General features: G+C 41.1%; 1 protein-coding gene across 3 annotated transcripts in view; it reads right to left on the bottom strand.

Moving 5' to 3' along the window:
• The window catches only part of NUP188 (nucleoporin 188), a 47639-nt gene that overhangs the window by 6744 nt on the left and 16788 nt on the right, over positions 1–24107 (bottom strand). For all 3 annotated transcript variants that reach the window (XM_036913641.2, XM_036913639.2, XM_036913640.2), the window contains exons 9-30: positions 19525–19736; positions 18520–18634; positions 17689–17889; positions 16748–16837; positions 15249–15314; positions 13794–13913; positions 13061–13187; positions 9771–9923; positions 9471–9597; positions 9172–9259; positions 8998–9074; positions 8162–8276; positions 7198–7318; positions 7012–7078; positions 6182–6310; positions 5717–5856; positions 4775–4881; positions 3595–3801; positions 3308–3477; positions 2599–2668; positions 2124–2191; positions 1504–1699 (exon numbers count right to left, since the gene is read on the bottom strand). In XM_036913641.2, the coding sequence (XP_036769536.2) occupies positions 1504–1699; positions 2124–2191; positions 2599–2668; positions 3308–3477; positions 3595–3801; positions 4775–4881; positions 5717–5856; positions 6182–6310; positions 7012–7078; positions 7198–7318; positions 8162–8276; positions 8998–9074; positions 9172–9259; positions 9471–9597; positions 9771–9923; positions 13061–13187; positions 13794–13913; positions 15249–15314; positions 16748–16837; positions 17689–17889; positions 18520–18634; positions 19525–19736 (2766 nt within the window). The remainder of the gene's footprint in view (positions 1–1503; positions 1700–2123; positions 2192–2598; positions 2669–3307; positions 3478–3594; positions 3802–4774; positions 4882–5716; positions 5857–6181; positions 6311–7011; positions 7079–7197; positions 7319–8161; positions 8277–8997; positions 9075–9171; positions 9260–9470; positions 9598–9770; positions 9924–13060; positions 13188–13793; positions 13914–15248; positions 15315–16747; positions 16838–17688; positions 17890–18519; positions 18635–19524; positions 19737–24107) is intronic.

Below are 24107 nucleotides of genomic sequence, written 5' to 3'. Positions count from 1 at the left end.
CAGAATCAAGCCAGGTGCTCCTCCTCTTCCTAGCAATGCCCATCCTCTGCTCAGACCCTTCGAAGGCTTCCCAGTACCCTGCAAATACAAACTCCTCAACCAGGACTGGGAGGCCCCACAGGATTGGGTCCAACTGATCTCAGGACCACCCCCATTTGTACTCACTTTATTCCAGCCCTAATGGCCACCTTCTTCCTCCTTAAACATACTAAACTCTTTTCCACTTCTGGACCCTTGCACTTATGACTCCATCTGCCTACTCTTTCCCATAGGCAATCCACCTGGAAGGCTCTTTCACACATTCAGGTCTCAGTGTGGACACCTTCTCAGAGAGGGCCTCCCTGACTCCTCCTATTCTACTTCAGCATATGCTACTATAGCATCCTGATTACTTCCTGCACAGTGAATTATAATCTGGAACTGTACTTCTTTGTGAATTTGTTTATATTTTTCCTCTCTCACAGGACACTTTTCATGAGATCAAAGACCTTATCTACCTTATCTGCCTTACTGTGTAGCCCTAGCAGCTGGCACATGGTGAGCACTCCATTAATACCCACTAAATGAATGAATGTGGTCAATATCCTGGACTTAACCAAATAGGTTTCCTGAGAAGAGGAGGTGGAATCTGCAGATACAATTCAAGAACTGCTGCCTCACTAGGGCCTAAAAGGCAGGTGACGCTCAGGTTGTTCCCTAGAGAACCAACCATCCCCGAAGATGGCTGAGCCATCTGGTGTGTGTGCAGTCTCAGGGGCCCACAACCACTGTGCCACAGCTAAGCCCCAAGGCTGTCGGGCGGTCTGGCACCAGGGAAGACGGGAGCCACTCACAAAAGATGGAAGAGTGTGTTTGAACAAGGGACATCTATCCAGCTGAACTTATTAATGAAGTCAAGATATTAATGTTCTCCCCGGGGAAGAACAGTTCAACACCAAGTCCTTAAAACTGCCAACTCTTCTCAAATGTTCACTTGCTTTACAAAAACCAACTCTCAGTAGACACAGTGCAGAGACAATGGCCTCTATTCTTTTTCTAAGACCAGGAAATGCAGTTTCTAGAGCCAATGAAGACAAACTGCTCACTAGAGAGGGTGCTGCAGTGGCTGTTTCAGCTGCCTACTGACCAGCCGACAAATATTTACCAGCGTGCACAGGGCACAAGGCGGCAGTTACACACATGGGTGAGAGGTGGGTGGTGGAGGAAGGAGTCCCTAAGACCTGCCCAAGACCACATAGGTTAGCTACAGGAGCCTTTGATGAATGAATGAATGAATGGATTTTAAATTACTTCTCAGCACTTTTCCTAAGGGTCTCTTGTTGGACCCAATACCCTCAAACACCCCATGTTAACCCCATTTTTTGGGCACAGAACCTGTTGACATTTTAGCTCTCAGAGGAAAACCCTGACTTAGTCTTTATCCCAAAGGGCTGCATCTGCTAGGCAAACCAGCACATGGCTGTGAGGAAGCCAAGGGGCAAACTCACTCCAGGAGGGTCTTACATGACTGGTGGCGATGATGAGAAGCATCCTCCAGGCGGACACCAGCATCTGATACTCTACCAAGGAAGTGCAGCCGCTGCCCTCCATACCAGCCGTGTGAACTGCCAAGGACTTGACGTATCCTGACCAGTAGGCGAAACGCTTCTCACTGGAAAATTTCTTGAGTGCATCTTTTAATGATTGGTCCAGTGAACCCCTAGGGTGTCAACAAAAAACAAAACCTACAGTTAGATCTTGAAAGCAGATGGGAACATGATGGGCACAGAGCCTTGCTGAGGCAGAGAAAGCAACCTCACATGGGCTGAAAGGCAGATAGCTCCGGATCACCTCCAATGTGTGGGGCTCATACTTCTTGCTCAACATAATGGGTTAGGTTGAAGCCTTTTCCAGGATTCCTCCTCCATAAAATCCCAGATACATGGAGCTTGCTTCACAATTAACTCTTCTGACAATCATAAATACCATCAATGGATTGGCCAGGGACCCAGCTCAGCAGCCCTCCATACATGGCTCCAAATCAGCCCTCTCCTCCGCCTTGATTCATGAAGCCACGCACCCAGTGGTAGGCCACCCTCACCCCACCGCTTTTAATTAAAATCTCAAAAGGGGAAAGGACTCACTTAACTACATAGTATATCTCCAAGCAAATTATCTTCATAACTAGAGCACAGGTTTCCAGGATGCTGGGCTGTAGAGGGCAGAGCAGAGCAGACACCAGTCAAAAGAACCTCTTCCCTGGTGTCCCCCCGCCTCCTAGAACAGAACAGGAACCCGGTAATTAAAAAAGAAGAAAGCACACTCCCTATCGAATGTTCATGGGCACTGGACTTGCAAAAGCAGAAGGGTCAGGTCCATGGTGTCTCCAAGTGAGTGAAGAAGACCACGGAGCCATCCACAGAGAGCAGGGCCTGCCGCTCTCCTTCCCAGAACAAGGCGTCAGTGAGAAAGCAAGCAGGCACTCCTCTGAGGAACAAGTTCAGGGAAGAACACGTTCTGGCTATTTAGCGGAGGAACCAGTGCCTACACCTTAGTCTCACAGTCCAGCCTTTCCTCCCAGGGACTTCCAGTCACTGTTCCGACCGCCACACAGCTTACCTCAGACATTTCTGAAGGAGGAGAGAGGGTTCCGAATAGCGGACTGGTCAAATTCTCCCAAAACTTGGGTCTAAAAAGAAAACATGTGTGCTGGCAATCATACACCCTTTCACAGTCCTTTCTCATCTCTCCACCTCCCTCTGATGGTTGTTCCTCCATTGGTTACCAGTCCCGACCCTAACATGCCTCAGGGGTCACCTGCTCCTACACAGACATAAAGGATTCCATAGATACAATCATGTTTTCCTCTAAGACCCACGATTGTATGTGAGGGAGCTGCCCAGTGAAAATTCTACTGGTTCATTCCACTGGTACATCTCCAAAAGTCTCAAAAAGAAGAGACTGGGAGGGCAGTAAGGGCAACAGAGTCCCATGGTTAGCCTCTCCGACACTCCTTCCCTTTGCAAACAGGCTCCAAGAGAGAAGGGTGTTTCGCTGAGCTCAGTGGTTAGCAGGCCGCTCTTACCTGAGCCTACTGTTTCTCAACGCGTTTTGAAGGGGTTACAAACAGCGGCAACTTCTTGAGGTAAACATATCTTTACCTTAAAGATGACACTAAGTGAGGCTCCTCCGCACTGCATCAGGCACCAAGCCCTTTTGATGCACATGCTCAGTGAGCTGTCACAGGAAGCCTCTAAGACAGGAACTACCGTTACTCCCATTTTACAGACAAGTCTTGGAGGCAAATAACCCCTGAAGTCAGCCTTACTTGGTTCTGAGGACCAGCATGGCACTGTCCCGACGGTCCTGCCACAGGGCATGCAGAAAGGCGATGGCTGCGCGATGCAGCAGGGGCGAGCACAAGTAGCAATCCTGCTGCTGGGAATCAATCAGCGCCAGCACTGCGTGGAGACAGCTCCATTCCCCGAGGCTAAATTCCTGCATGGGGGCAGTGAGCATTCAGCCCCACAGCTGCTGCCAGTACCTGCACCTACGGAGCCAAGTACCCACCTACCAGCGAGCCATCTCCCAGCTTCATCCCAGGTGCAGGCTCACCTTGGAGCCGTCGTTGCCATCCTTCACCTCAAGATTCAGAAACAGTTCAATAAGGCCAGGCTGAGTCTCTACTGCAACTGTGAGGAATTCCAGGATCATGACTTTGATGCGCATGTCCTCAGTCTTGCCCTTCAGCCGCCTCAGGAAGGCATCGCGAATGGCAGCTGCATCATTGCCCAGGCAGGCATACACTGACATTGGGGCCACCTGGTAGAGGCCAGAACACATGGGCTTAGAGCTCTACTTGCAGAAAAACCTCAACAGGCTCCTGCAAAAGGGAATTCTGAAGAGCTCTCAAAAAATGGGCAGAACAGGAAACATCCGACACAGCTCTGGCAGGTCAAAAGGAGTATCACCCCAAACTACAGCAGAGGATGCCCGTGAAGTCCCAGAAGAAATAAATAAATGGTAATGAACATAAAAGATGCACAACTACTCTCATGGTTAAATAAATGCAAAGTAAAAAATGAGGTAGTATTGCCTATCAGATTGACAAAGATTAAAAACCTGATGAAGCCACTGTGGCAAGGATACAAGACTTGATGTTAAGAGTATAAACTATTATAATCCTTTCTGGAGGACAATTTGGAAATGTCTAATAAAAACTAAAATGGTCACCGATATCTACCTAATTTTAGGAACAGTAAACAAAAGTTTACAGAGTTCTCTGGATAATGTTCACTGCAGCACTGTTTATAGTAGTGAAAGACAGAAAATAGCCCAAATAAATGATGAGCATCCATTCTAGGGCATCAAAGAGAGTACACCACAAGGAAGCACTTGCAACGTGTTAAGTCAAGAAAGCTAGTCACGGAACAGTGTGTATAGCAGATTCTACTTTTGTAAAGAACAAAAGCACACACCCAAACACCTTTAACATATAACCACAGATAAAAAGAAATCTGGAGCAATGTGCACCAACCAGCTCATATGGATTCTTGGAACAAGGGGATCACAGGGCACCTCAACTTTCTGTTACATTTATCTGTAACATTTAGGAAATATTTTTTAAATGAGTATGTATACTTTTTGTAATCAGGGGAAAAAACCCTCCTAAGACACAATTCGTCCATCACTTTGAGAGAAGTCCAAGCCAGCTGCTTCTCTTGGGAGAGGGCAAGGGCAGTCTCCAGCACCAAGTCGGGTCTCAGGGGCTTTGGTTGGTTAAGCGGGATCCTACCGTGGCCAGACGCTTCAGCAGCTGGATGGCAAGACGTGGCAAAGCAGGGTCGTGTTTGTGGTAGATGTATTTGGCAAGAACAGCAATCAGGTTGTTCCCGTGGGCTCCTGAGGAAGCACAAAAAGCAGTTTAGACACCAAGTGAGCCTCATTCAAGCTGTCAAGAGAGGCTTCTGATAACAAAGGCTCATGTATGTGAGGGACTTTCTCCTCAGGTACTTGGAGGGCCAGTGTGAATCCAGGTGGCCGTATCATTCTCTCTTGTCGGTAGCCCAGGGCAGAGGCAGGATGTGGAAGTAAAGAGCTCATTCCAATTAATTAAAAGCAGAAAGAGATACATTTTGAAGAAAATAGGTAGTTTTTTAACAAGTAGGTTAGAAAAAGACATCATGTTGAAGCACTGTACTGAAATGCAAATGCTAAAAATCCCCAGATTATTCACCTTGAGTCTGTCTTGGACATTATACAAACACCACTTGAAAATGAGGAACCCAGGAACCAAAGAGATGAAATGGGCAGTTTAAGGTAAAAAAATAGCAACACACAAAAGTTGGCAGGTACCAGGAATTTCTCTCCAAGTTTTACAGGTACTAATGTAATCTTCATTATAATCTCATAATGTAAGAACTATTATTATTTTAGAGACAAGAAACCTGAGGCAGAGTTGTCTAATAATGTGCCCAAGGTCACAGAGCTGGCTGGAGCCAAAATGTGAACCAGGGCAGTCTGACCCCACATGCATTAAGTACTCTCTGCCATCAGTAAGAGGCAGAAATGAAGCATGACATCTGGCCCTCTTGTTTCTAAGTCCAGGATGGGAGCTGGTGATCATTCCCAAATTTCCTTAGCGAGTTCATCAGAAAAAATACTGCTGACCTTTAAAAACAGCCTGAAGGAAGTACTTATGGTCAGAAATGCTGCTGACTGGAGGAGAAATACATACCATGTTGTGTGAGAGCCTGTTCCAGGGGGGACACCACGTTAGAAGGAGGTTTCAGCCGAATAACATTGTTGGTGACGGAGAATGCCAGTTTCACTGTCTTGATGAGCAGCTGGCCCTGCCCCTTGCCCTCTGCCCCATCACTAGGGTGCCAAATGGAAACCAAAGTTGATTCAGACAACATGACTTCATTCACAACATATGTGCTCTCATGAATTAGATTCCAACAATAATCCCAGAGTTCAACAGCCTCTGTTAGAGGCCCCAGTCCAAACTAGGAAAGAGGAGGACCAATCAACTCCTTTCGCTATGTGCCAGGCTATATACATCAGCCACTAGGTTATATAAAGGCTAGGTCCTAGGAAGAGCAAGGTTGTCTTAAAAAAGCTATCACATGTTAACTTAAACCAGAGTTCTTAGAACATGCAGGCACAATAAAAATGGGAGAAAGTGCAGAGCGAGCCCTACCTGCGAGGCTGCGCAGCCATCACCATGTCGATGGTATCCACACCAATGCCCATGATATTGATAACAGTCTGTCCTGCTTCTGTATAGGCCAGGCTGCAGATGCAGAGAGACTGCAAGCTGGGGGTGTGACTGGAAGACATGTACTCTGAGTCATTAGGGAGCCACCAGGTGTTTTACTGGAAGAAAAGGGTGCCATCCAAACCTAACAACTGGGCATCAGTAACACAGACCAGCCCCTTTTGCCAGGTGAAGGTATTCCAGTCACTTTCCTTAAACAGATCTGATCCAAAAAACCACCCTGAAAAATGATCTAAATGTCCATCAGTTAATGGGTATGTTTACTGAAATGAATCATGATTAACCCACACAGTGGAATGCACAGAACCACTAAAACAAGACAGACTGGTATGTAGTGGCATGGGAAGGAAATTTCAGAGCAGTTACAAGCAGAGGAAAAAACCAGTGGAATACACACTAACTTAGTCATCTCTGGGAAAAAGGTTTACGAAGGGCATTTTGCACTAATTATTTTCCAAAGAACAGGCATTACTTTCATCAAGATCATAAAAGGCTGGTTTGTGTGTACGCGCATACAATCTCATCGGAAACAATAGCATTCCCACTTCATTTGCTCCTCTCGCCCTACAGGGAGGAAGGATAAACAGTCCAGTGGAAAGCAAATCAGAACCTCAAGACTTCTGAGCTCTGGGCTCAACCAAGGCGAGCTCTCTGGGAGAACAAGATGGCACTGCCCAGCAGAAGCCCGTGTCTTCCCTGGGGGAGTGGCAGCACCCTGGAGCATCAAGCCCCCGAAATCACGTCCCTCCTACCTGCTATGCAAGTCTGTCTCATGGCACAAGTTCAGTATCGCGTGGATCAGCTCCAGGATCAGGCAACCTGGACTCCGGAAAAGACAGGAATGTGATGGCCTCGCGTGATGACCCTGAGCCCAGGAAAGGGGCAGATCTCCGGGGAGCCAGGAATCCCTCAGCTCTTCTTGCCCAGGCTTTCCTTACCAATCTGCTCTCTCACGCCGTGGGAGTTATAGCGCCACTTGTGGTAGCTGGGAAGCATCTCCTTCAGCACAAACATGACACAGGGCACCAGCCCTTGGCTCTGGGTGCTACCAAGCTGCCCCTACAAGAAACCATGCCTGTGAGGGCCTATGCCATTTAAGGAAAAATCACGTGGTTACTAGAGATTTACTCCAAAAGCACCCCCCTAAACTCTACGACATCACCAGGAAACCAGAAAGAAGATTAAGATACTCAAAATTCTTTGTCCTCATATTACTGGTTAACATTAGCTTCCTCATCTTAAAACTGGGAATGCTTTCTTTATATATTAACATCCTTATCTATATCCCTTTCTCTATAGGACTGTTTCTATCTCTGTAAGCATTCACTAATTGACTCCTGCAGGCAGGAAATACATAGAGGGCTTTTCCCCTCTCAACAGCTCCATGAGGCAGAGATCATTTATCACTCCAATTTTACAAAGGTTCTGAAAAATCCAGTATTTGCCCACAGTCATGCAGCTAGTAAGCAGTCAACCTGAATTCTGACTGACTCCAAAATCCACACTACACCATTATTTTTCAAACTGAGTTGTGACCCATTAGTGAATTGTGAGATTAGCTTAAAATACCCGAGCAGATCCTGCATAATAAGAGTAGTGCTTCAGAAGTATAATACACAAATGTGTATACTGGTATGTGACACAAAATATATGTATTATACCCTGGGTGACAGTCGAAATAACTTGATAGTCACTGCATTACACCACACTGGCTCTGAGTAGTAAATAAATTAACACAGAAAGAGCACCTACTATGGAACCCGGCCCATAGTAAATACTCAGTACACAGAAACTGCCATACCCCATTAACTTCAGGACAGCTGTTCTACCTACAGACAAGATAACCACAATGGCAGGAGGCAGGGGAACTACTTCAGATGATTCTGTCTGACCAGATTTTACCTTGACAAGAGTGGTGATCAAGCGCAGAAAGGCAACAGTGACCCCATACTCGCCCTGGGGCTGTTCACTGTCCATCAAGAGGTTTCCATACCCTCCAGCATTCATCCCCTCAGCACTGGGAAGAAAATGATGCAATGATTTCAAAGCTTCAATGAAATGTAATCACAGAGCGTTCTTATTACTGTCTAGATGGCTTGAGTACAAAATAGGAAAGCTCTGCAAAGGAATTAATCAAATCTAGGCAATTTTATACACAGGGTGAACATTTTTTATTAATGTACAACCTTAAGAGGTTTAAAGTGAAGAACCAAATAAATAAACATCAGAAAAATGTCCTTCTCTTACAAGCAAGAGAGAACAATGAGGGAATGCTTGGGTAATAAGATAGAGCCTATATATTAACAGCTGGTCTACCAGGCAATCTCAAGTAGCCATGAAACAAGGAAAGGTACAGAGTGACTATGGCTTAAGAGAAGGAAGCCAAGCCTCCAGATCCAGACCCTCTGGATTCTCTAGGCTGGAAAGGTAACTCCCAAGTACCTAAGGTGGTTGCTGCGGGATGAGAACCACCACCTCTCTGTCTCTCAAGCTTTACAGACTGGGAACCACCAGTGCTGCCTAAGAAGAGAGCAGCCTCTGTGTCCCAAGTCCCATCATTTGCTTTGCCTTGTCCTCACTCATCTCTCTTACTTTTGGTCAGAGGGCTAAATAGGCAAGAAGAAGACATAGTAAACAGCAAAGAGAAGCTTCTTTAAAACTAATGAAATTAGTCTAGACCTGAAATGTATATGGTACTCCCAGGGAATATACTCTACCCACCCCAAGAGCTGGCTCACCTGATCATCTGACACATACTGGAAACCTGGTGGGCCACAAATGGTAAAAAGCCTGTGTGACGAAGGTCAGTCCAGACCTGAGAAAGGAGAAGCAGAGTCAAATGTTCATGTGTCTTCAGGTATACCCCAAAAGCAACGTTTTTTGGCTGTTAGGAGGAAGGCTTAGGGTCTCACCTTTGCTGGGTTCCGGGCAGCCAAAACAGTCAAGCAATTGACACAAGAAGCAATGACATCAACAGGGGGGGAAATCACTGTTGTTAACCTAAGTTGGAGAACAGGCACTATACTCAGGACAGTGAACAATGCAACTTGCTCTATCCCAAATATTCTCCACTTATCTCTTCCCAAGTCCCTCCTATCAGCAGGGATGTAAAAATAGGAAAACCCTCAGCTGGTGACAAGCATCACTCGAGGGCTTCCCACCACAGAACAGGTGCAGACTCTGACGAGTGGGCGTGGGCCCAGAGACGCACCGCTGCAGCAGCATGTAGATGCGGGACGTGATAGGCAGGAGGCAGTCTGCTATGGAAAGGTCCGCGCTGATGACCTTATGGACCAGGTCAATGATGGGCCTGACCCGCTGGCAGTGCTGAATCACATCTGAGGGGAAAGAAAGCCTGTGACCTCATGGGAAACAACAACTCTAAGATCACTGAAAGACAAGTTACTCTAATCTCAAGCTGGACGGTTCTGAATTCTTTGTTTATCCTTCAAATCCTCCAAGTATGTCCATTTTCCTTCCCCACAGTGATGTCTTCCAAAGCTGACCTCACCTGCAGTAGAAACAACATGAAGCAGCATTTCAATCTCACAAGTAAAGAGGGTCCAGCTGCTGTACGAGTATTCCCAGCGGACCAGATAAGCCCGATCGTCCAGCATGACTTGGCCCACAGTGCCTTGAGGTATGCGAAGGTTGGTCTGACCCCCTGAAGAAGGCAGGAAGAGAAATTAGTCTAATATCTGAGGACACAACAGGAAGAGGCAATTCCTATACCACACCAGACACCAATATTCATCACAGAGACAGATTCTTCCGAGTAGATAACACTGTGACAGCCTTTTCCATTAAAAAGCAAAACAAAACAAAACAAAAAACAACAAAACCCTCTCTTGTCATCTGGGGAACTGAGTCATTCCATGTGTCTGAAGAACAACTGACAAAATTCCTGATTCAAAAAAGACACATTTACCCCTATGTTTATCACAGCACTATTTACAATAGCCAAGATATGGAAGCAACCTAAGTGTCCATCAGTAGATGAATGGATAAAGATGTGGTACATACACACAACAGAATATTACTCAGTTATTAAAAAAAAAAGAGAAAGAAATCCTGCCATTTACAACAACGTGGATGGATCTAAAGGGTATTATGCTCAGTGAAAGAAGCCAGGCAGAGAAAGACAAATATCATATGACTTCACTTATTTGTGGAATATAAAAACAAAACAAAATGATCAAAACAGCAGTAGACAGAGACACTGAGAGGTAACTGGTGATTACCATGGGGGAGGGGTTGGGGTGAGTGGGTAGGGAAGGTGAGGGGGATAAAGGGACACAGAAATTCCCAATCATCATATAAGTTGGTCACAGGGATGGTGGTACAGCATAGAGAATATAGTCAATGATTCTGTAACATCCTCCTATGTTGACAGACAGTTAACTACACTAGTGGGGGTGAGGATTTAATAATGTGTGTAACTGTTGAACTCCTGTGTTGTATATTTGAAACCAACATAAGATTGTATATCAACGATACTTCAATTAAAAAAAAAGAAAAAAGAAAAACAGCTGAGTGCAGAGAGTGGTTTTTTATTCAAATGACAACTACAGAAAGACCACTGACGGGACTACAGGTGCCTCAGTCAAGTGGATCAGTGGTGATCCTTTGGGAGAGTTAAGGTGTTCTTTCTATATTTCATGCCTTGAATACCTAGCATACAGTGAGCTTGTGTGTATATTATCCAGTCTTTCTTATGTGCTGCCAGCAGGAAAATAAATTACTTCATTTTCCTATAACTTAACTTGGCACTATCCAAAACTTTTTATTTATTTTTTAAAAATTGTGGTAAAATAACATAAACTTTACCACCTTAACCATTTTTAAGTATAAAGTTCAGTGGCATCAAGTACATTCACACTGTTGTGAAACCATCACTACTGTCCATCCAAAGAATTTTTATCCTCTTGCACAACTGAAACTCTGTCCCCAATAACCAATAATTCCCCATTTCCCCAGCCTCGTCCCAGTCAGCCACCATTCTACTTTCTGTCTCTTTAAATCTAACTACCCTAAGTACCTCATAAGATTAGAATCATGCATCTGAACAGACACTTCTCCAAAGAAGAAATTCAGATGACCAACAGGCACGTGAAAAGATGCTCCACATCGCTAATTATCAGGGAAATGCAAATTAAAACCACAATGAGATATCACCTCACACCAGTTAGGATGGCTAACATCCAAAAGACAAACAGCAAATGCTGGCAAGGATGCGGAGACAGGGGAACCCTCCTACACTGCTGGTGGGAATGTAAATTAGTTCAGCCATTGTGGAAAGCAATATGGAGGGTTCCTCAAAAAACTACAAATAGAAGTACCATTTGACCTGGGAGTTCCACTCCTAGGAATTTACCCAAAGAAAAAAAGACCCCAGATTTTAAAAGACATATGCACCCCTATGTTTATTGCAGCACTATTTATAATAGCCAAGATACAGAAGCAACCTAAGTGTCCATTGATAGATGAATGAATGGATAAAGAGATGTGGTACATATACACAATGGAACATTATTCAGCCATAAAAAGAAAGCAAATCCTACTACTTGCAACAACACAGATGAAGCTAGAGGGTATTATGCTCAGTGAAATAAACCAGGTAGAGAAAGACAAGTACCAAATGATTTCATTCATTTGTGGAGCATAAGAACAAAACAAAACTGAAGGAACAAAACAGCAGCAAACCCACGGACTACAAGAAGGGACTAGTGGTAACCAAAGGGGAGGGGTCGGGAAGGGTGGGTGGGGAGGGAGAAGGGGATTAAGGGGCACTATAATTCGCAGTCACAATATAGGTAGATCATGGGGAAGGCAGCACAGCCCAGAGAAGACAAGTAATGATTCTATAGCATCTTATTAAGCTGATAGACAGTGACTGCAATGGGGGGTGGGCGGGGTGAGGACTCGATGATCATGGGTGAATGTTGAAACCACAGTGTTGTTCATGTGAAACCTTCAAAAGATTGTATATCAATGATATTTTAATTTTAAAAAGCATATCATGTAGTATTTGTCCTTTTGTGACTGTCATACTTCACTTATAATGTCCTCAAGGTTCACCATGTTGTAGCTTTTGTCAGAATTCCCTTTCTTTTTAAGGGCTGAATAATATTCCGTGTGTGTGTGTGTACGTGTGCATGTATGCATATATATGTATATATGCACCACATTGTTTATCCATTTCATCTGTCAGTGGGCATGTATTTAAAACTTTACTATATATACCGTTTTACCCAACAATCATACCTGGGAAATTCCATGTACTAAAAACAAAAGCACCAGTATGTGAGGCTACATCAATTTAGCATTGTCTGTAGTAGCAAAAACTAGACAGACTATATTTCCCTCAGTAGAGGAAGGATAAAAAATTATGAAACATCAAGAAAAATTATGTAGTTATTAAAAACAATGAGTCAGGTCCATATGTAATTAAATCAGCTTGCAGAATGAATTTGTAAGGGTACACAGAAATGTGTAAAGGACACACACCAAACCCTTAACGTTGATTATCTGATAGAGATTGGTCTGAAGACAGATAAACTTTTTAAGATATATCTTGGAGTTATTTCCCTTGTTACAATGAACATGCATTATTTTTTTAAATAAAACAATCTAATGATGTAAAAAAGTGAGAACTAATACTTATCAACAAATCAACAAGATGTTGGAGAGGAGAAAGAACTGCTTTAAGGGCACCTGGGTATGAAATAATTACAACAGCAAGGATGAGGTCTAAATACAGGCAGTAGGAAAGAGGCTCCCCAACCAGGGTCTCTACCTTACCAAGAGGGTAAAGGAGTTTGGGTGTTTGCCTCCGCCACAGAGTTCCATCTTCGTGGGAGATCACATCATGGGGCTTGTGCTTATAAAGTTCGTTGTAGAAAGACATCTTATCCAAGAAACTATACACCTGCCAACATGCAGAAAAAAACCCAGCCACAGATTTACCTAGGGGACACGTGAGGCCTCCCACATCTGCTTTTCTGCTCTTTCAGCCAGACTGTGTACGTGCTGACCTTCAAACTTCTTACCAACCCTTCTTACTAACTGTGACTGTCCCTGGAGTTGCTTCTACACTCCTTGCCAAATCTTCACCATCCTTAACCCCCAACTCAAGGCCCCTCACCCCACAGATAACTGTCTGCTGAACAGTATGGTTTCTTCTACTCAGCTGACACTTACTATATACCACCTCGCTTTATTATTTATTTATCTATGTATCTATCTATGTATCTATTATCTACCTATCTATCTATCTATCTACCTATCATCTATCTATTGTTCTCTTCCAATTAGCTATTCAGTACCTTTATATTTTGTCCTACTCCCTCAGTATCCACAACAGATACTTAATAAAAAGATCTTCACTTAACTCTATAGAATTGAGGCACTTTCTCTGGCATTTCTCACTCATCTTCAGACTAATTCTTGCCTTGGCAGTGAAACTTCAACATGGAAAGCAGAAAGGATTTCTAAAAAATCTCTCTTTCTTCAGGCATCCAACTGAACCACCTACCTTTTTGGCAGTAGACTTCCCTGATACAAGGGCTCGCAGCAACTGCAGGAGTGGGGAGAGGAGATGGGGAAACATTCCACACACACTGTCCAAAATGATCCCAAGACCAGAAGTTGGCTCCTATGGTGCAAGGGGAGAAGTCACTGACCTTCACGTTATCCACGATTTAACCCATCTCCAAATTGCCCAGCAATCTTAAGAAAATCTAAAATTAATCCTTTCTTTTAGGCAGACATCATCACTCCCTAATAACTGAAGACCCGCATATTTCCACTGAAAAAGGCTATCAACAACCAATTTAGCTCTTTGGTTTCAGTTACAGAAGTGAGATGACTAAGGGAATGTCATCATTACAATAAGATTGTGCCACTGCCTATGACCTTCAGAAGTCACCCTGTGGCAAATGTGGCTACCCAGGCAAGCAGAAGAGAAGGTATAACTGGAGTGCTGAGGCAAAAAGACGAAATACCAGTGGGATATGCAGAACAAGGCACCTAAAACTTGTACAACACAGATTCCAGCATGGATTCCTTGAAGAATGACACCTAAACCCAAGGGGACAGCTGCTGCAGCATCTGGTTCAGCTTAAGGATTTCAATGACTAGTCACACAATAAATGTTATGGTTTAAAAAATAAAAATAAATATTTAAAAAATTTTTTAGTCAGGACCTGAACAGAAACTACTATTGCTGCCAATAACCTGTCCCCAGCCATCCTCTCTGTAGGAAGACAACACTGTTCACTTTTGCATGACATGGTTCCCAGAGTGAAAAGCAACCAACATGTCAGCATTTAGCCACCCACAAGAGAACAGACCCTCAACCTAAGTATTGTTTCACACCAGCTTCTCCCAGGAGCACTGTGATTCTCTAAGACTCGATGGTGTCTCAGTAAAAAGTGGGGTAAGATACCCAGGCAGATCAGTCAGGCCACAGTACAAGGGAAAACACATTATCCATCAGCTGGGCTTTGTAGCTTGAGGCTACAGTCAACACCAAGACTAAGGACTAATGAGAAACTGTTCTCTCCAAAGCCAAATTCTTACTCTGACCAGCTATAATACTCTTATAACTCCCCAACAGTAGTTTAAGAGTTACTAAAGCACTACTGGTGCCTGAGATTCCAAATGTGGATCATAACTTGGTGGACAGGACAAAGAGCATACTGGTTAAAAATGTGGACTACAGACTCAAGCCAGACAGAACTGGACCCTGATCCTGGTTGTCTGTCTAGCTGTGAGACCTTGGGCAAGTCTCTTCACATCTTTCAGCATCATTTTTCCTTATATGCAAGTTGGTGATAACAATGCTATTTACTTCATAGATTTTTTTGTATAGATTAAATGAGAAAACATATATGCTTAGTATATACTAAGACTTTTCACACAGTAAGTGCTTGATAAATATTTTTGCTACAGAAGAATACCATAGCATGACTCCCTTTGACATACTTACCGTCCCCCAGAATAGCTCTGGAAGGGTAGGGTCTGCCAGCACTTCACATGCTGTGTCTATTAGATCCTGTTGAAAGAAAGGGAATAAAATGGCTTATTTTCCCTAGTTGAACGAGTCTGTATTCTGTTGAAATAAAAACACCAATTATACCTTCAAAAAGATGTCAGAAAGAACTCCAGGTCTAAAAAGTAAGATTACACCCTGTCCAGAGTGTGTTGTATCTGTTGTATGATGTTAGATAAATTAACCTGTCTTAATTTCAAATTCTTCATCTGTAAAATGGTGACAATATCCACTTCACAGTATTACATGGCAAGGATTAAATGACATAACGTACGGGGAAGTGGACTGCAAATTTTTAAATGCCACATATACAAGGCTCAGCTACACTCCTTTTAGAGGGCAAGAAGAATGCCCTTTTAATTTTTTTATCATCAGCACCTAACACAGAGCTTGGCACACAGTGGGAATCTAATAAAGGCTTTCTGGGTGATTAAAAGAAAACAAGCACTAGGACTCTTACAACCCAGTACGTTAATACCAATCCTCTAGGTATACAGCAGGTTACAAATGTGACCAGAATTTTGGCAAAGGATGCAGAGCTTGTTCGTTCTATGCCTTAGAGCTTTGGAAATTCAGTCTTTCAATTGACACCAATCTTTTCTTTCCAATGATAAGAAAGTTTCATGTTTATCAATTTCATCAATTTCTAAAATAAGTCACTAATCATTAAAAAGGAATACAATGACTTACTTCTAAAAAAATTTCTCAAATATCATTTCCCACTGAAAGGAACCAGGGCTTCTTAGACAAATGGCAGATTCCAGGTCTGGGGCAAGACTACTCTAAGGCAATGCTGCAGTGGTTTGTCATACCACAAAGCAACGGGACCGAGCTATCCAAACATGTGAGGGTGGGGCCACACTCAGCAGGTGGTCTGGAAGGGCTCTTACTGCCAAAGATGGGCAACCCAAAGGTTAGGAATAACTGCAACGGATTAAAACAGTTTATAGACTTAAACCTGTAAGTTCACAATGATATGTAAAAATATTTTAAAACCCTCACTAGCCACCTTCATAGGATACTAGAGAAAACTGGTAAATATGGGAAAAGAATCAAGTACAGTACTCTATGCCAGAGTATCAAATCATTAATGAAAACAAATTTAATCTTTTTACAGAGGTATAATTGACATGTATTGGTTTCAGTTGTACAACATAAGATTGGATATCTGTATAAGTGGGGACTTGATAATGGGGGAAATCTAGTAACCACAATGTTGCTCATGCGATTGTATATTAATGATACCAAAAAAAAAAAAGATTGGATATTTGTATACACTGTGAAACAAACTTCCTTGTTATAGCAATGTTCCAGCCAATGCACAAATTATACCTGAAGTATATGGGTGTTTGTTATATCAACTCCAAAGGGTTATCTTGGAGACATGAAGGCAGAGTTGGGCAGTGTAGAGAGCCTAATGGAAGCTAGACACTGACCTGCTGACTGCCCAGCGTGTGCAGCTCCAGAGAGGTGAGAGCGAAGGAAAGGAGCCCGTAGATACACATGCATGCAGTGCTGGTGGTACACTGTAACGGCAAAGGAGTAAGTAATTCGGAATGACACAACTCTTCCCCATTGAACATAATCCTACATTAATACAGTCTCTGTAAACAAATGGGAAGGGAATCCGAGGCTTCCTAATTTAGTCCCAAGATCAGGAAGACAAAGGGAGAAAAGAGAAAGCAGGAACCACAAATGTTATAGCTAAGTCAAGAATAAAATCAATAGGAACCATTTTAAAAATGATCAAAGTTTTCATGGGGAATAATCCAGTCCAGAGAAAGGTCTGTGTGCTGATATGAATGATGCAACTGCCTGAACTGTCTCCAAGATAAACCAACCAGTGCCGCCAACTGGGGTCTGCTGGCTGTGGTTTCATTTTAGCGTATCAAAACAAGCTGACTAAACTGCCGCTGAAATTAAGCCCCAGCACAAGACTCAAGGGATTTCTAATTCGTGCTGTTACAGCTGAATGAGTAAGCACCCAAAAAAGATTTCTCCAGGCAATCTGGCTAAAGCTATCTTCTAGGAGATAGACCATAGTGGCAGAGTCAGACATAGAGGATTCAAGCCAAATGCACCACTAACTGGCAATTAATGTTCCTGTGAGCAGCTATATTTCTGAGTCTCAATTTCCTAATGTGTAAAACAGGATGATCCCCAGGGCAATGAACTGTTGTAAGGCTGAAATGAGATAATATACAGAAAGTGCTGAGCACAGTGTTTGGTAATAGCAAACGCTCTATAAAGGTCACTTACAACATTATCATTATCCATGTCACTATTACGATTATTACTATTATTTTGATTCATTAGTGAGCTTATGCCCTACTTTTTGCCCATTCTCACACTCAAATACCAACGGCTTGAGCCTCACATCATTTCCCCCACTGGCCAGTGAGTGGAGCAGTCGGGTCAAGTACTGAAACACATTCAGCTGGATGGCTGTACCACCTATCTTCCGGACAACACTGCTCGTCTCTTCTGGATTCATGGCGTGACGGAGGAGAGCCCAGGCCAACAGCACTGGGGCATGATGCGGAATGTCCCCGAAAGTCAACATCAAATGGTCCATATCCTAGGAAAAGAAGAAATAACATCTGTGACACTAAAAAGAAAGGGTTAAGACCTCTCCACAGGATCCTTCATCATCTTAGTAAGTCTTCCTTTTATCCACAGTGGCTCCCTCCCCCATTCTGATATTTTACTCTTCCCAAGCTCCCGACTACTCACTAATTAACTCTTCAATTACTCTTCCCTTTACCCACATTTTTTTCTCCTGATTTTAAGTTATCTTCATCTAAGATTACAGAATACATGTTCAAATGAAGACTCCACCAAATTTCCTCTGATACTTCTTGAACTTTCTCTGATCTCACTTTCTGTCTTTCTAACCATCCCATCTCAATGTTTTTCCCCTTTCCTCTTCTTTCACAGGCTCCACAAATGCAGACACCCACCAGGGCTTTGTCTTTGGGCCTCTTTGGCCTTATACCGCCTCTCTGAGTGCCTCTACTCATTCCACAGACTGACCTATCACCTCTGTATGGATAACTGACAAATCTGAGATTTCTTCCAGATTCAATTCTTAACAATGTAGGACTTCAAATTCCACAACAAGAAAAATGTTATGTGGCAGTGCAGTTGAGCAGTTAAAAACATACTATTAACTATAAATCATCTGAAAAGGAGGCTGTTCCAACTTTACCTGACAAATAAGCCCATCCTGGGCAAACTGGTGCAACTCTCTTCTGTCATCCAAAGCACACTTATGCAAGGATTCAATATCCATGCCCTCCACCAGGATGAGGGCACTGAAGTAGCTGCGAAAAAAGGTTTCATGGTGTCATATACTCTACTCTAAACCTCACTGGAGAATAGCGTGAAATGTAAGATACTCAATATCAAAAAAATTATTAATGAGTAATTTTTACATGCTTTTTTCATACTAAACTTTCTAAATCCAGTATGTGTTAACACTTCGGCACATCTCAATTTGACCAGCCATATTTTAAGCACTTGACAGTCGTATGTGGCTTGTGCCTACCGAAGTACAAACCTTAGTACTAAGGACTTCTAGAGCCACCAATTACATATGACCCAAACAGTCTTTCTGCTCAAGTATGCATCTGTTCAAGAGGGAAGAGGCCTTAAAATGTGGATATATCCAATTCAAAGTTCAGAGACGATGACCTCAAAATGGGCAGGGAACACATCTGTCTTGTTTATCACTGTCTTCTTAGCATCTGTGCAGTGCCTGACCTATAGCAGTTGCTCAACAGATTTTTTTTTTCTATCATTAATCTACAATTACATGAAGAACACTACGTTTACCAGGCTCCCCCCCTCACCAAGTACCCCCCACACACCCCACTACAGTCACTGTCCATCAGTATAGCAAGATGCTGTAGAATCACCACCTGTCTTCTCTGTGTGCTCAACAGATTTTTTGTTGAATGAATGGATGAACCTCTTAGATTAAGATGGTAAGTAAAAGAATAAATGCAATACTAATTTTGAGGGACCATGTCTCTCTCAATCCTAGTCTGTACTCCTTGTATGATCTGGAACATGGTGGTACACTCATCTATTTTTCCACCCATTAAGTGAAAAATACACCTATCCCTCTCCTCACCCATCTACACTGATAGAATATCAATGCTCTGAATATTGTTCCAAACAAGCTCTATGACCTCAATTCATTCATACTCACCCAATCCGATCCACAAAATGATCCATGGTCTCATCTACCAGGTGCCTGTTGGTTTGCCTACTACCAAATCCTTGGTCTTTAAACATCTTGGTTAATGCCAGTAGGTCACTAGGTGTCATCTCAAAGTATGCATAATGAAGGAAAATAATTTCTAGCAGCATGGACTGTTCCCGAAGACATTGAACAAACCAGCGAGACACCTGGCACTCAGTCTATACAACCAATGAAGAAATAACGGTCAAGAAATAAAGTCAAATTTAAAAACATATTTTAAATTTTAAGGTTATTTATATTAGCTAATACATGTATAAGAATAGGGTAAAAAAAAGGTTTCCCTCCCTACAATTCCTATTGCCCAGTCATCCAAACCTCTCCCCAGTGGAAACCACTATTAGAAGTCCTTGTCTCTCCTTCCACTAACATGTCACACACATTCATTCATTCATTCTATAGTCTGCCGGTCCATCTCTCCATCCATCCATCCATCCGTCCATCTACATGTCCATCTCTAACCCAAATAATGTATCAAACACAATTTTGATTACTTTTTTCACTTAAAGATTATTTCCTCTAGCAGTATATTAAAAATTTCTTTGTTTTTCATTCCTTTTTAGAGCTGCACAGTAATCTATCAGTAAGTCCTCTCATCATTTTCTAATGTTTCACAGTACTCCACTACATGTAAATGCCGTGATTTATAACCAGCTACTTGGATGGGCATTTAGGTTATTACCAATCTGTGCTACTAAAAAAATTGTTACACAACTCACAAAACAACTAGATAAAAAAATGAGCAAGGACATAGGAGAACTAAACAATTCTGATTGGTATTTGTAGACCACCACTTCCAACACTACCAAATACAAGTTATTTTCAAGTGTACATGCTATGTTCACTAGGATAGACCACATGATGGGATATGTGTACCATGGTACAGAAAATTATAAAGGTTCAAATGATACAGAAAATGTTATTTGATCATAAGGAATCAAATTAAAAATCAGCAACAAGACCTCTAAGAAAACATCTAATGTTGGAAATTGAACAACACACTTCTAAATAATTTTCAAAGAAAATCACAAGAGAAATTATCAACTATTTTGAAATGAATGATAATGAAATCCAACATATCAAAATTTGTGAACCAAAAAGCAATGCTTATGCACTATTTATAGTTATTAGAAAAGACCTAAAATCTGTTATATAAGTGTCTACCTTAAAAAAATCAGAAAAAGAGCAAATTAAAAATAAGAAATAATAAAACAGAAATATCGAAGAAGAGATCAATGAAATATAAAATGGACAAACAGCAGAGAAAGCTGAAGACAAAAACTACCACTATCAGAAATGAGTCAGGAGACATCACTACAGACCCTACAGATAGTAAAAAAATTTAAAAAGTATCATTAACAGCTTTAAGCAAATAAATTTGAATACTTAGATGAAATGAACAAATTCCTTGAAAGATACAAATTACCAAAAACCAAAAAGAAACAGGAAACCTGAATAGCTCTCTATCAATTACAGAAAACTGAATTTAGAATTTAAAACTTTCCCACAAAGAAAACTGTAGTTTGAGATGGCTTCGCTGGTAAATTCCATCACATATTTAAGGAAGAAATAATAATACCACACAAATTCTTTCAGATAATAGGAAGAAGGAACATTATTTGTGAGACCAATATCACCCTCATATAAAAACCAAAGACATCACAGGAAAACTACAAACACAAAATAGGCACAAAGATCCTTAACAAAATTTCAGCAAGTCAAATCCAACAACACAGAAAAAGCAAAATATACCATGACTAAGTGGAGTTTATGCCAGAAATTCAAGATTGCTCTGATATCCAAAAACTCAATATAACTCACTATATTAACAGAGTAAAAGAGAATAATCCTAAGAGTATTTAAAGATGCAAGATGCAAAAGAAAATGGACAGAACTTAACACTCATTCCTAATAAAAACTAAAAAACCCTCAGTAAAATAAGAATAGAAGGGAATTCTCACTTTGATAAAGGACAGCTACAAAAATAATTTACAACATCATACTCAATGGTAAAAAACAAAATGTTTTCTGTCTAAGATCAGGAGCAAGGTAAGAATGTTGGCTTTCTTGCCACTTCTATTCAACACTGTCTTGGAGGCCCTAATTAGCTAATAAGACAAGAAAGACGGAAGACATACAAATTGAAAAGAAGTGAAACTGTCCTTTTTTACAAACAGCACAGTCATGTGCAAAGGAAATACTACAGAAAAAGTGAATTTATTAGCAAGGTAACAAAATACAAGATACTGTAGAAAAATCAACTGTATTTCTAAATACCGACAGTGAGCAACTGTAAAATGAATTAACAATAAAATTACAATGGCATTTACAAAAGTAAAATATTGAAGAATACATTTTACAAAAGATACATAATACTTGAATACTGAAAACAATAAAACCTTACTTAGGGAAATTAACAAAGATGTACATAAACTGAGGGTTATACTAGGTTCATACATTGGAAGACTTAGTATTAAGATGGCAATTCTCCTCAAATTGATCTATGGATTCACTAAATTCTAACCCAAATTCTAGAAAACTGCTTTTCTTTTTGGAGAAAAACAAGCTGATTCTAAAGTTGATATAGAAAGAACAGTTCAACATTTTGAAAAAGAACAAGGTTGAAGAAGTCTAAACTAAATATAAGGCTACAATAATCAAGACAGTGTGATACTGGCACAAAGACAGATGTAGAGTTCAACAGACCAGAGACAGACTCACACTTACATGATCAGTTGATGATTCACAAATATGCCAAGATTTATCAATGGGAAAAGACAGCCTTTTTAATAAATGGTACTGGAAGAAGATAACAGTATGGGAGAAAAATGAACATTCTCCCTTAACTCACACCACGCATAAATATTAACTAAAAATTACTGCCCTAAATTTAAGAGCTAAAACTATAAAACTTCCAAAAGAAAAATCTTTGTGGCATTAGTTTAAGCAAAGATTTCTAAAACAAGGCCCAAAAGGCAAACATCATAATAGAAAAATCTAATAAAACAGACTTCATCAAAATTAAAAATTTTTGCTCTTAGACAGTTAATGTGAGAAAAAACACGCCATAACATGGGAGAAAACATTTGTAAACATCCATCTGTCAAATGGGTTGTCTCCAGAATACACAGCAAACTCTTAATAATTCAGTAACAAGACAAACATCCCAATAAAAACAATGGACCAAAGATTTGATTAATCGCTTCTCCAAAGTTATAAGCAAATAAGCACATGAAAAGATGCTCAACATCACTGGTAATCAGGGAAACACAAATTAAAACCACAATGGGATACCACTACACACCTATTAGAATGTTTAAAATTAAAAACAGTGATCATACCAAGTATTGTTAATGATATGGAACAAAAAGATTTCTCATACTTTCTGGTAGGAATGGAAAATGGTACAGCCACTATGCAGAAGAGTATGTTATGCTTTATAAAGACAAAAATACACACTTACAATATGACCCAACAATCCAACTCTAAGGTATTTATTTATCCAAGAGAAATGAAAACGTACGTCCACACAAAGAGATGGATGTTAATGTTAACAGTACATTATTCAGATAGCCAAAAAAACGGAAATAACCCAAATATCCACAAAGTGATGAATGGAAAACAAAATGCGGCATATCCATACAATGGAATGGACTTAGCCATAAATATGAATGTTACATGATAAAACATGGATAAATCTCAAAACCTTTATGCTAAGTCAGAAAAGACCACACAGTGTATGGTTCTATTTCCATGAAAGTTTAGAAAAGACAAAATGATAGTGACAGTTAGACTTATAAACGGTTAAGCTGATAAAAATTTTAAGTTATGTGCATTTTACCGAAATAAAAGAATCATAGTAATTTAAAAAACCTATGGTGACAAAAAGCAGATTAAGGGTCACATAGATTAACTGCAAACTTTCTGGGAAGAAAAAGATGTTCTACATAGTGATTGTGCAGGTGGACACCACATATAACTATATGTAATTGCCAAAACTTAAACTGTACACTTAAAATAGTGAATTTTATTGGATGGAAATTATACCTGAATAAAGCTGAGGAGGGGAGACTACGGATTTTTCATTTACAGAATTTGAATTTATGGGATAAACTCAAAGTGTAAATGCTAGGTCAAGAAATATGTGCTTTTCAATTTCTAGTTATTGTCAGGTTTTCCACTTAAAAATATACCAATTTATGCAGCAAGATACAACCGAGTACTCATTATCACATCCCTTGGAAGAGTGTTGTCATGTGAATTTTTTCATTGCTTTTGCCTGTTTTTCTACTGAGTTTTACTTATTTATAGGAATGCTTTCTATTTTAAGAACCCTTTGTGACATGAATTTGTCTTTTGACTTTGTTTATAGCAAGCACTATTTTTGTTTTTGCCTTGCAAAAGTTTTTGATTTGATGTTGCTTGGTTTACCATTTTTTTTCTTTTAAGACTTCTGAGTTTTACTTTAAAAAAATCTTCTCCAAGACAAGTAATGCTCTATAGCATCTTACTGCACTGACAGACAGTGACTG

Source organism: Manis pentadactyla, chromosome 3, assembly GCF_030020395.1.
Source record: "Manis pentadactyla isolate mManPen7 chromosome 3, mManPen7.hap1, whole genome shotgun sequence".
Classification (NCBI taxonomy): Eukaryota; Metazoa; Chordata; class Mammalia; order Pholidota; family Manidae; genus Manis; species Manis pentadactyla.
This window is presented reverse-complemented; position numbering and strand designations above follow the sequence as displayed.